The sequence below is a fragment of the Crassostrea angulata genome, chromosome 7, assembly GCF_025612915.1.
Source record: "Crassostrea angulata isolate pt1a10 chromosome 7, ASM2561291v2, whole genome shotgun sequence".
Lineage (NCBI taxonomy): Eukaryota > Metazoa > Mollusca > Bivalvia > Ostreida > Ostreidae > Magallana > Magallana angulata.
In genome coordinates this window covers 43,898,895-43,912,057 of record NC_069117.1, presented here as the reverse complement: position 1 = coordinate 43,912,057, position 13,163 = coordinate 43,898,895, and the positions used below count along the sequence as shown (strand labels likewise).

At 35.2% G+C, this 13,163-nt stretch overlaps 3 protein-coding genes across 3 annotated transcripts; 2 read left to right on the top strand and 1 right to left on the bottom strand.

Moving 5' to 3' along the window:
* The first annotated feature begins 3,622 nt into the window (after nt 1–3,622).
* On the top strand, nt 3,623–5,850 carry LOC128155284 (temptin-like). Its single transcript, XM_052816912.1, has 3 exons — nt 3,623–3,899; nt 4,565–4,778; nt 4,954–5,850. The coding sequence occupies exons 1-3, from the start codon at nt 3,723–3,725 to the stop codon at nt 5,013–5,015; spliced, it is 453 nt and encodes a 150-aa protein (XP_052672872.1). The 5' UTR covers nt 3,623–3,722; the 3' UTR covers nt 5,016–5,850.
* A 1,100-nt stretch (nt 5,851–6,950) lies between these two features.
* LOC128156839 (uncharacterized) lies at nt 6,951–10,628 on the bottom strand. The gene is made up of 4 exons (XM_052819148.1): nt 10,450–10,628; nt 9,938–10,294; nt 8,394–8,678; nt 6,951–7,075 (listed from the first exon to the last, which is right to left on the bottom strand). The coding sequence occupies exons 1-4, from the start codon at nt 10,538–10,540 to the stop codon at nt 7,062–7,064; spliced, it is 747 nt and encodes a 248-aa protein (XP_052675108.1). The 5' UTR covers nt 10,541–10,628; the 3' UTR covers nt 6,951–7,061.
* Nucleotides 10,563–13,092, top strand: LOC128156838 (uncharacterized). Its single transcript, XM_052819147.1, has 5 exons — nt 10,563–10,785; nt 10,883–11,245; nt 11,375–11,511; nt 11,733–11,886; nt 12,964–13,092. The coding sequence occupies exons 1-5, from the start codon at nt 10,689–10,691 to the stop codon at nt 12,987–12,989; spliced, it is 777 nt and encodes a 258-aa protein (XP_052675107.1). The 5' UTR covers nt 10,563–10,688; the 3' UTR covers nt 12,990–13,092.
* The last annotated feature ends 71 nt before the right edge of the window (nt 13,093–13,163 follow it).

Sequence of the window (13,163 nt, the reverse complement as noted above, 5' to 3'; positions counted from 1 at the left end):
TGGTGCTTCAATCGTAGGTTTTTGTTTGGACCAGACGTAAAAGTTAATTCCACTTTATACCTGTATATGTATTTGTAACAAAACAAAAAAAACACCGGTTTAAGGCAAATCTCCACGGCTGAAAGATACTTAGAGTAATTATAACTATATTTATCGAACCGGAAAACGGAGAATTCACAATATTAACTTTTAAAAAAAAACAAACAAAAAAAACCACACAAGCAAAACCCCCAAATTCCCAGTATAAACATATCGGCGGTGTAGACATACTAGTATGTGATAATTATGGCATTCTTTATGTGAATTAAACAGTCAAACGCATAAAGAGTCTGTCATTACAAAACAAAAGAAGACTCAATTTGAAAAGTGTTGTCGCATCGTACTTAGGTCCCAAAACATTAAATAAACATGGACATCAAACGACCTAGAGTGCCGTCTCGATATCCGTGGGGAATTCTCGAAAAGATGTTAAACAGCAAGAAGAACAAGAATGTTAACAAGTTGTCCCAGTATTACAAATCCCACAATGATTCACTGCGTTTTAAATCAATAGCTATTTGTTTAATATAAAATAAAATTTTAGATAGATACATCATACATGTATAAATGTACTTTTAATTCTAACAAATTTTACTTTTTCCATAACACGCCAAATTCGAAGTATTGACTTTTCATATGTTATTGATATTTGACCCCTCTCTTAGCTCTTGTAAAGAATATTATGATAATTACTCAGTAATTAAAATGTTAAAAATATCACTATGATAAATTAATTTATTGTTTAGTGATCTTATTTTTATTTACTTACTATTTATAGAATTACAGTGATGTATTATTACAAATTTGAGACTTAATCTGTCATTAAATGTCAATGTCTGTAATGCGATCATTATGTTAATGTGCAATTTACTAGAACATTTGAAGAGAAAAAAAAAACAATTAAATGTGAAAACGACTACTGTTATTTCAGCGCAGGTAATCTGTTGAAGTTGAAATGAATCTGAAAACAGTTAAGGATAGGGGGAGTGCACCTCCAATTTTCTCTACTATTTAGAGAGTATACACAATATCTTTTTAAAAAGTGTATACGCTCTAAATAATAGAGAAAGAAATATAAACAAAGGCCCGTGGACCACATTGCTCGCCGTAACAGACAACTGAATAGCCTTACCTTATCAGATGAAATTACGACTAGTTACGCAAATTATTTAGATCGATAGGACTTTCCTTCTTTTATATAAAAACGAACAACATAAGCTTACAACTATTGCCTCCATACATTTCATTACATTTTTATTTGTGTATGCACAGTATGTCCAAGTGAAAGTCCATTTCCCCTTATGCCATCTTCGCTATCCAAGGGTTTTCGGTCCACTCTGCTCCCCACAAGTTTGTGAGGTGAGGTGCAGATCAGACACCCTTGACTAGGGAAGATGCCCGAATGCGACCCTTATCTGATTCTTAGGAATTGTGGTATGAAGAAATTATAACGGTTCTAGGCATGATTTAGGTAAAATTTCCGCCTCCATGTTTCTGTGAGATAAATTGAACATAACTTTGGTCCCTTTCTGCTTAAAGGGGACTGTAATTCAAATTATAGTTAACAAGAAGTTTTCTGTCGTATATTTTTGAGTTAAAATGATCACTCAGTGTATCCTCTTGCTGACCACCACATGAACGATATGGTTAAAACAAACTTCAAACATCTGCAAACTGTCTAGCTTGATACAAAACCAATATCACAAATGATAATCGTTTAATTTTGTCGATGAAAAACTAAAACTGATCCATTCTCTCCAACAAAACCACCACCACCACCACCACAGAATATTTAGAGCCGTTGGACTTTGGGCAGTACGTAACAAACTCCGATTTGATGTAGACGGGATCTACCCGTGGTTAACTGTTCAGTCGTTGGCTATAACATAGGAGTACTTTGACGGGCCTCATCCAGGGCTGTATATTTCATTTGAAACTGTGTGAATTTCACACAACAGAACAGATCTTGGCAAAACGATTTTGACAGTCCATGAATATTAATGAGCTTCTCTTCGCGAATTAAAATACTGAAAGAAAGTGTGAGCTCTAGCTGTTAAAACGGCTCTATCCTCGGCAATATTTAATCATAAGTTACATAGTAGAGGGTGTCCCAGAATATCTGATACCAATTACTGTTCAAATAACTTTTGATTAAAGTTATATTACAAATAAATCAAAGGCATTTTCATAACTGTATATGGTGTAAATTTTCACTCAACAAATTTCACAAACATTCATAAGTTTTTGACAAATGAAAAAAAACCCAGCTATAATTAACATAAAACGAAAGACGCTTGCTCTCTTATCCGATTCATCTTGAATAAAATTCAATTCAACCAAAGAAATATGATGCAATTTAGTGACATCATATTTCAATGAAAGGCACGCTTTTCTCATAAATTTTTTGTGAGGAAAAAAATAAAATATCCTACCTTTTAATTGAGTCACAATTTACATGTTTTGGCCAAACATTATTTAATTTATATGAATTTCAAATTGTATCAAATATTCTGGGACACCCTGTACATGTATTTTAAAGATTGCATAATTACCCAAAGTTTTCCAATCAATGTTGTATCTTTAACTTTTTAATCAATTCAAAAAGCTGATACGTGGGCTTGCCCCCCCCCCCCACTCTTTTGCGCAGCAAAGATTTTTCTTAAATTTACATCCAAAAAATTGAAATAACATGGAGTTGCCCCCCCCCCCCCCCTGTTAAGGTAGCATGTAAAAAAAAATTGAATTAAAAATAAGGAAATGGACAGTGAAATTGAAGTTAAAAGTAAACCTCCCCGGGATTAGGATTTTCAGGATTTTGGAAAGATTTCGATTTTTATTTTTTTTTTTTGCTTGTCAAGGGTTTTTTGGGGATGAGCCTGCCGCCCCCCACTTTCAAAACCGGTTGCTATGTGCCTGTATCAAACGATTTCTCTAACTTGACACACCCTACTATTTAAAAAAAATGTATACTGGTCTATCAAAAGTTCACGTGACATTCTCAAAAAAAGGAACTTAATGATTTAGAGTTTAAATAATATAATGAATGTACGTGTTTTGTGTAATATAATACAACAGAGCTTCAATATTTTTCTTTATATAAATTATAAATTGTATGAATTATGAATATAGAATACAAGGATTATCAATGGGTATACACCACTTATATACACTGCATGCTTACGACCCAAGGGTATGCACTGTACATCTAGATGCAAATTTTCTTTATACGAATTTCCGGTCATTTTAACAAAGATGGTTTCACTTTTATCACCTCCTCTCCACATACATTAGGCAGGAAAGTTTCCCGCTCAGGTGAGCTAAGGATGACAATTTTATATCGTTTAAAAAATCTCAAGTGAACTTTGTAGCGCTTTAATTAATTACAGTCTTATTTACAAGACTGAAGGTGTTACTAGTCAGTAGAATTAACGAGACATTGAAGTCCGACCGCGGTTTTATGAGCAATTACCATTATATCTAAGGGTAAACACAGACTTGTGTTGATCCCTGATTGACGTCCGTCACCTTATAATGACAGGCGGGGATTGCGCATATCCTGGTAAGGTAGAAAACTCGTCACAGATTAAGACGGACGAATCAACTGCGGGGAGCTGGAGTGGTATTTTTAGTCGGCCGGCCCGTGAGCACAGCATTAGTCTACCCTGAGGTTCCCAAAAGACAACATGCTTCGTTTCGCAGTTCTAGGATGTATACTTGTGTCGTTGGTGCACTCTTTACCGCAATATAGGGACCGAATTTTGAATGGACACAATGTTCCCAACCCCTGCTGTCCGGGGAGAACTTGGGACAGAGTCGGACACGCGAGCACGACTGGAACCCAACTTAACCGATTTGGATCCGTGAGTACCTGATTTTTTCTTGTTATTTTTTTTGGTGCTGTTTTCGTAACGCACCAAAATAGTTATGTGTACACGTTACTTTTTAAAGACAGTGTCAAAGATCGCTCAATTTAAGTTTAAAGTTTCAGTAATTTCGACGTATTACCCAAAATTATTTTTATTCAGTTAATTCCTTGATACTACTTGGGAACACATTTTCATTCGATTTTGAATTTACGAATTTCTACGAAAATACAATTGTATTCATTTTGCATATATTCCCACATGGAAAAACATAATTTTAACCCCCCTCCAACAATAATACTTAAAATAATTTATAGATAAAACTTGTAAAACGGTTAGTACTTTCAATGTCTGTTAGCATGTTTAAACTAAAGGTCGGTCGCCATGCAAAATTTATTATAAGAAAATATAGCCGATAATGTTGAACAACACTTATAAACCAACATGCCTTAGCCTTAATTTACAATCAAATTTCTTTAATGATGACTGTCAAATTATCAAAATATAGGACACCTTTACATCTAAACAATTCGTGAGAGTTATAATTATATACTTTGAATGTTAGTATCTTATTGAAGCAGTTATTATTATTAGTGTTGGCAATTATGAAAACACATATTTTAGTAGACTAAGTATATTTCACGACTGCGATTTTTCTATAGGACTTCGCCGCCAATGGCCACAGATTTACAGAACAGTTATGTCTCGCCGACTCTGACATGGACGGTGTAAGGAACGGACAAGAGCTAGGCCTCATCACGACCCAGTACAACCTGGAGACCCTCTGTAGATTCCTTGTGGAGTACAACATGAACCCACGGGCCATCAACTTCCTCCAGTACAGAGGTCTTCTGGGCAACGCAAACAGCCATCCAGGTTTGTCTTATTTTCTTCTCATATACGTGCATGTAATCATTTGGTTGATTAGACAGTGTGCCTATACCATTTTATAAAATCATTTGGTTGATTATTTCGTAGTGAACATACTTGTTAATTAGTAACCAAATATGCCATCTTTTCTATTCCTAGTACACCCCATTATTTTTTGTAGGTATCTGTGATCAACAAGGACCAATGTCAAACTGTCGACCCCCACCGAACTGTGGATGCTAGTATTCTTATACGCAATACCGATGTGAGGAAAAACAAAGACTGAGTTTTTGTTTGTTCTCGTGTTTATATGGTTGTACATAAAAAATCCAGGGTACAATGTTGTTTAGTTAATTGATGTGTGATTTTAGGGCAACTTGATTCATAAAACCAATCGCTTAATTAGATGTTTTCTTGTCCGTGTGATTGATAACCTAGCGAGTACGTGATTTTTTCTATACCTTGTTATGAACAGAGACATTAAATATGTTATTATTTGTACCTTGTGGGCCTATGTCGAAAATGCCATCAAGATAGACCGGGGAAAAATGACACTGACAAAAACACATTCAAGTTAAGAAACATACACGTTTGTGTACGCATGGACTAGAGTGGTGGTCTTTAGCGGGCCATTGGCGACAAAAATGTGCTAGATAAGTATATTTAGTGTTTCACTTAAGACGTGATAGAAATACATGGTATTTATAGTACACTACATGATCAAGGTCCCGCTGTACATACAAATCCTAATTACATCCCCCTACTGGAATGAGACAAGGGTGTCGACTTTGCCTGTAATGTGTCTTTTTGTTCGTCTGACGTATTAATTGCTTTTTTTCTGGCTTGTCCTCTTTCACTTATCCTGTAAATGAGGTAAGCCACAAACACGCACCGAGGAAACTCTGTTAGAATAAAAGAAGTTGGACAGTAGAAATGACAGATTGTTTATGTTTTCCATGCAAGGACATCATGTAATATGAGTGAAAACATGCCGAATTGATTGATGAATCATTTACTAGGTATTACTTCAAACACTGTTATTGTTGAATTTCCGCAATAAAACTAATTCTAACTACAATGTGTGTCTTTTCTGAATATATCAAAGAACAAAATGTCCAGTTCCATTTTATTGACTTCCCTGTTTTTCCACCGTCATTAAAAAGGGAGCAGCCTGTCGCGCGTAATAAAAGTGTAGTCTCTGAGTAAAGTCGTTGTTTGTCTGCTGTGATCATGCGTCAAACATAAAACAAGGCATACATGTATGAATAAGCTAGAGTGTTTGTCGTCCCTGTTCATTTTTTATGGCTTTGTATTATTTTTGGGGCCCCGTCCGGCCGCTCCACCAAAACACGTGATCCAAATCCATGTGGCACCAGCTACTATACTCCTGGTATAAACGATTTAAGAACCGCGTTGGCCTTGCTTTCGAATAGGATCCCTGTTCTTTGTGCCTCGGAACTGTATGTTTGTCAGTATGGTTATTAATGTTTTTTGACATTTCATTGTATATATATTCTTTAGCATGATAGATGAGAGACCTTTGACCGTGTGTACACCGGTAGTTTACATATATACAGCCTCAGGCACCCTCACTCGACAAGCTATATTACATATGCATGGCCCCAGTGTTCTTGCACCCAATTCTCATTTATTTCGTGTTCTCTCATCCAAATTCTAATTAACTAATACTATTAGCAAAACAATTTGACATTTTCTTATAGAACATCTTTTGTGAACGGACTATATATCGTTTCTTGGTGTATGGTTACATAATTTACTAAAATCTTTAAAAGTCATAGAATTAAAGATTTTTGAAATGAACATTAATTTAGGTTCTTGGTAATTCTAGTAAAACCACAAAATAATTGCTTCAGAAACGTTATCTTCTAAACAATCTTAAAAATCATCTGAACTTTCAAGTTCAAAGCATTAAATGGAGAAAGTGGAGGGGGTAAAGAAGCTGTCTTCTGACACAAGGGTAAATTCCAAAAAATGTCTAATACATTAAATTCAAATGTATTAAAACAAATGTTTACTTTAAATCATACTTCTACAAATAATTATTGAGAATGGAATGTAATGGCGCATGCCTATTACAATGTATATGATTTTAAAAAAATATACATTGTAAATGAAACATAATCGGGATGCTGTAGATTTTAAAATATATTTGAATGTAAATGAAATTGAAAGAAAAGAAAAGTAAAATGTTAAGATTTATTTTTACATGCTGTTAGATAAAAGTACAAATTAAATGACGGAATGGAAAATCCAAGATGCTGAAAAACTTCATCGGGCTCGACCTGTTGATGAAGAAAAAGTCTTATTTTACATATAGAACCATTTTAACAGGAGCTTGGACTTTGGGTAGTTGTGTCAAACAGCAATGTGACGTAGCCCTGTCTATTTCATTGCTGGCCACTCGGCCATAGCTCATTGAAAACAACAAGATCTGTCTGGTTTTTGAGCTAAGACTACGCAATCGGTGTATATTTCACTTCAAACCAGCGTCATTTTTTTACTTGTTTTGGCGCAAGAAATAGATAGTAACATACTACCGAAAGTCCAAGGTCTTGTTAAAACAGTTCTACATGTATTTGCATTTGAAAATATTTGTTTTAATGAGAAGTGATAAGGGTCAAATTTTTTTATATCCTGGTGATCTTTTTCATGGGCTAATGTCAAAATAAGACGTCAAAATGACCATCATAACCTTTTATCGTTTGTGTCATGCTTCGTTGTGTATATAAATAGACATATACATAATTTTTGATAAAGTCGTCTTTCCCAACCATGGTATGTGGTCAAACCTTTTGGGGAGCCTTCAAGCTTTATGTAATTTGATCACGTGACCAACAAAGTTCATATCACATCCTTCATGCTTTTATTGTTTGTTATTTCCTTTTGTCTAATGGTAGTAAACATGTCTATGAATATATTTAATATATTTATTCTTGTTATAGAAAAACGTCTGACTTTTGATGCTCTCCGACTTAAGCCTCTTCTCCCCTAACAACTGAACTCCAAATTACCCAACCCCACAATTTCCGCTCCAAAATTAAACGTCAACGTAACTTTGATTATCTTTATCTAATCATGCCATACTTATTCTACTACCGCTATTTCATATTATATTTTTGACGACAAAGGTTTCAAAAATGTTGCCATGTTAGCATATAAAGCCACATAAACATACTAGTATATCAGATGCACAACGTAATTGGTAAGGAAGTTTTCTATAAGTTTGTAAGATCGATACCCAAGAAGTTTTGGATCTACCGAGGGATCACTCTAGCTCCTTAAACAGTCAGAGTACAAAAGAGTTGTTACATTTTATCTATTACAGTGCTGTTTTACCTCATTCTTAACACACCAGAAATCTCCATTTTTGCACTGTACACATTTGCATCAGAATATCCCGTTTTGGGAATAATATCCCATTTTGGGCGATTGGTCCTAATTTTACCTAATTCATTCTTTCATTGTATATCAATTTAGCTATACATTTTGCCTACCAAAAATTCATTAGCGTTGTTTTCAAAGCCTTCAAATCAGTTTCTTTTTTATCATTATACATTTATTAAAGAATTGGATAAACCAAAAAAAGGTATGTCCACTTACTTGTGCTAGGAGCATTTGAGTCAGGAACTCTCGGAAGGGCATCCATGGGGTTCCTAAACATGGAGCTCTTGATCCAGTGGACGTCCCACTCGCTGCTGGAGATATCTTTGATGGGCCCGATCAGCCCATTGGGCTTGATCGTGTAGCGCTTCAACCGGAAGCCGATCGGGATGTGCTGGTTGACGCAGAACTCGTCCACCTCGTCGTTGATACGGACGTGCACTTTGACGTTGTGAGCGTAGAACGCGTCATATATCAGGTAGAATTTCTTCACATAGGGGAATCCTACAATATATCAGTTGCCAATGCATGAGATATGTATGTTAATGTCCAACATGTATATATGTAAGATCTATATTTTTTTTCCAATAACGCCTTCCAAATGACTACGTGTATATATGTAAGATCTATATTTTTTTCCAGTAATGCCTTCAAAATTACTTTAAAAAGGACACGTATAAGATTTTTTTTAAACAATCAAATGAAAGTATTTTGGATTTGTAGGGGATTTTTTTTCTTGACTTTATATGAATTTTACACACACTTGCACTAGACCAACCGGGGAAAACATTGGAAAGGCCAATTTGGTTAAAAATAACACTAAAATAAGATAATAAAATATACACCCTTTGAAGTTTAATTGCACCATTTGTTTTTCCCAGAAAAGTTGGCATTTATTTCTTAAAACAATGATACTGACCGCGTAAACGAGAAAAAAATGCGAGTTCGGAGAAAGCGAGTATAGCAACACACGCCCATTTTTTTATGATAAAAACAAACATTTGAACATCATGTAGGCTTTTGATGCCGTTAACATTTGGCAATGACAAGGCCCAAATCTTTTCGTTTCAGGTAAAGCGAACGTGAATAGGAACAGTATTACGTAAAATTCAAGGTCAAGAACATCGTCCTAACAAATGCTTATTAATTAATGCATGTTCTTGATTGTTTTTCGCTGACGATACAAACTTCAACGACAATATTGATATACAATTCTTCACAGACTATTACCTACGGAGCATATTTATGGATCTGATGGTTGCAAAACTACAGTTTTATACCAGTTATTTCAATTCGTGAAATTGAAATATAAACTAATGCTACAAAAAGACGCTTAAAATCATTATGTTCAAGTTTGCAAGGTGGATAAATATAATGATAAATGTAAAGATATAAAGCTTTAAAATACACGGAAATTTAAGGATTAAGGAATCATCTATAAGTATTATGAGTTGTTTTTATACTATCGGAGGTGATCAATTCCAATAAAGCTCATATTTAAGGTTTTTAGATTTCATCACCTCCGATCGTCTTCGATTACCTCATAATATTTTAAGAATGATTACTTATTAAATTTACTTATATTTTTCAGCAACTGCATGTAAATTTTAAATAACGAAATAGTCATCGATGAAAAGTATTGGACTATACATTTCAAAATCGATTCGTAGTGTTATCAAAGACATAGACACCGGAAAATGTAAATATCAGTGGATAAATACAAGAATACTAAGAAGTCTACACAGAAACTGTGTTTAGTTTACCTCTGTTGTCGAAATCCACCACCAGACTGTTGCATTCAGGATTGCTCCACAAGGTATAGTGGTCACAACCGAGAATCTCCACTCGAACAGTTTTCTTCACGCCGTGCTTCATATCGGATTCTTCGAACACGTAGCGTTGGTTGTGGATGGTTTCCACTTTTTGTACTTCACTAAGCCTATTAAACGTGTCGGGGATCACTTCATCCTTGACAAAATCCGTCAGCTTTCCGACAGAGATCGCTCCTGGGGCCACCCGTGCCAGTTTTTGCATTGGAGACCTCTCCTCTTTGATTATGACACGGTTAAGATCGTAATGCAGTCCCTCTTGTAGAAAAGGTACCATGATAACGTCATCACCTGCGAAAAAAAACAAAGTGTTAAACACACTAGTGCATTTATTACTGAAAATACTAAAGCGCATTATTATGATACAATAAAATAATTGGAAAATTGTAGCATTGGTCGAATTATTCAGTTTGTCTTTATTTAATTCTGTAATTAAATGGACTAACCTATTAATTGAACGCCGATGACATTTTTCACTAGTGCCCAACAACGCTTGGCATCACAATTTTTAAGCGTCTTATAGAGGTACGGATCCATGTTTCCTTCTTCTTGTCAACTTCAGTACATTATGACGTCATAAGTATTGTGACGTTTTAATAGCATCAAGACATTTTTTCATTGTTATGACGCCACAAGGAATGATATTATGACGTCATTCTGAAATGAAATACACAAATGTATAAGCATGCTCATGTCAGAAAGGGTGTTTGACAGTCTCCACACTGCAGACGTGCGATTAGCATGGAGTTTGATTGGAGAGGAGGTTCTTAAGAAATTCACAGGTATATCTTGAGGATAAAAATGAGATAATCAATGTCATAACCAAAATGATACAATGCATTTTTTTTATTACCTGTTCTTTTTTTCTTCCCGACATAGATGAACATGTAACCGCGGTGCCCTTTTTCCAAACATCAAAATGTCCCTGTGGCCCCGGTTACATCATTTTATCCAAATTTCGGTCCATTAAGAGATGCTTGCGCAGGTTGCCCCATTACCGGGTGTTCACCGAGTGTCTGTGGGACTACACCCCCTGTACGGACGACGGCTTGTCTCCGGCCTCCATGATCCCTATCGTCACCGTCTGTGATCGACCCGCCTCCACTTTCAGATTCGTGGCATCCGGCATGCGGGGGAACGAATCAAAAACCATTAAAATCACCTTCCATGGAAAGAGAGTGTCTGAGCTGGATCTACGACAACACAAACTTCTGGATCGAAATGTTTCAACACTTTTATTTGGTTTGTAAATTTTGAGATATTGCATTATTATTGCTAAAGTATATTTTTGTCATTGATACGTACCGGTATGCAAATAAAATGTATTTAAAAATTAAAAAAAAATGAAATGGTGCGTTCTATTTTCTGTAGATGATGCTGGTTTCGATGGCTTAAAGCTACATATGGTGAACAGGGTGTATTCCATTGACAGAGGTCGGATCGAGGTCTGGGTAGACAACGATGTTGACGTCATCAATATCGTGGACCACAGTCCCATAGGTTTCAAGGTACAACTCTATATTTTTTATCATAACAGTCCCCGTGATTATGAAATCTAAGTATTTTTTTAAAACGTTTTTTCTTTCAAATTTAAGAAACAATGGTACTTTCAGATTCGTATCAATTTTCAAAATTTTTCGATCTTCCTTGTTTTTTGAGAGGTAAGGTGTATTGCTGCTGCTGCCGACGATTATTGAATTCTATTTGATTTACGCTTCTACTCTTGCAGATGTACAAACTTTCGGTAAACGAAACAGACGAAGGAGAGCGCTACATTGACTTCGTCCGTGATGTAAATTCTAAGAGGTTTAAAGCTTTGTGGCTTAACAGAGATAACTACTCTCAAATTATACGGAATTTTATTCCTAACCAGAGTAAATATGGTAAGATATCCCACAAAATGCTGGGCATAACCTTATCTATAGATCGCATGACTTTAAGAAGGCTGGGTGGTCAAAAATTTATCAAAATTACCAGCCTTGAACTTTGACATATGATAATTTTGGCAATAAAGTAATACTCGTGAAGAAAAAATCCAAATATTTTGATTTAAAATTTGATCATTTTCCTATATCTTTATACATAGCTCTTCTTCATAAGGAGGTAAATACAACCTAAAAATTGCCACGGTCATCCAGCCCTCTTAAATCAGGATCACTAGTAATCGGTTTTATTTTTTTTTTTTTTTTTTTTTTTTTACATATGATCAGACCGAAACAATATGCTTTTTAAAAATACATGTAAATGTATCAACTTCGAAGGTATAGGATGGGGTTGACAACTGAAAATATTTATCCATATAAGAATATATTAATTTTAGGTAAAAGGTTCCTGTCAAAATTAAGGCGAGGGATGCCAGGTTCTCTTGATATTACGTGCTATAACTATGAAATTACTGTACAACTGGAAATTTTAGCCTTTGGTTTTTGCCTGCATCGTGAGCTAAAAACCGTACATCGAGATGTCATGTGCATTGAACACGGATGTGTCGGTGGCAAAAACGGGTTAATTATTTTCAAATGTTGGCAAAAATCTACAGACACGATTTGATTATTATCTGCAGTATTTTAATTTGCCTAGATTTGTTTCCACAATGGGGGTTCATGCGCGGATCCATAATTTTTTCCGGGGGGGGGGGGATTCCGATAGATATTTGAGTTTGCTTGGGGTTGGGGTGGAATCGGGGTTTTTTTTCCCGGTTATTTTATATATTAATTAAAGACATTTCAATTTTCCGGGAGAGGGAAGGGGTCTGGTCCAGACCCGCCCCCCCCCCCCCCCCAGCTTGACTTCCGCTTGGGGTTTAAGCGGTTTACCAAAGTGTTCGATTCACGTTTCTCTTTAAGTATTCACATGTTGAGGTCTCTTTATTTCAAAAATAAATGTACAAAACACACATATATATTTAAAGGACTGATTTTTCAAAATTAATCTCTGATGTTTGTCCATTTCATTTACAGGTGGAGAGGCCGGTGATGTCAACTGAATACAATGTTTTAATGTCTAATTAAATTGTTTTGGTTAAATATTGTAAATCATTTCTAATTTCATTTATTCATGATTACTAATAAAAAAAAATGTTATCTTTTTGAATAATTTAAATATATCAGGTCTCAATATGTACTTGTACTTTCAGATACTCTAATTACCGAAACATACA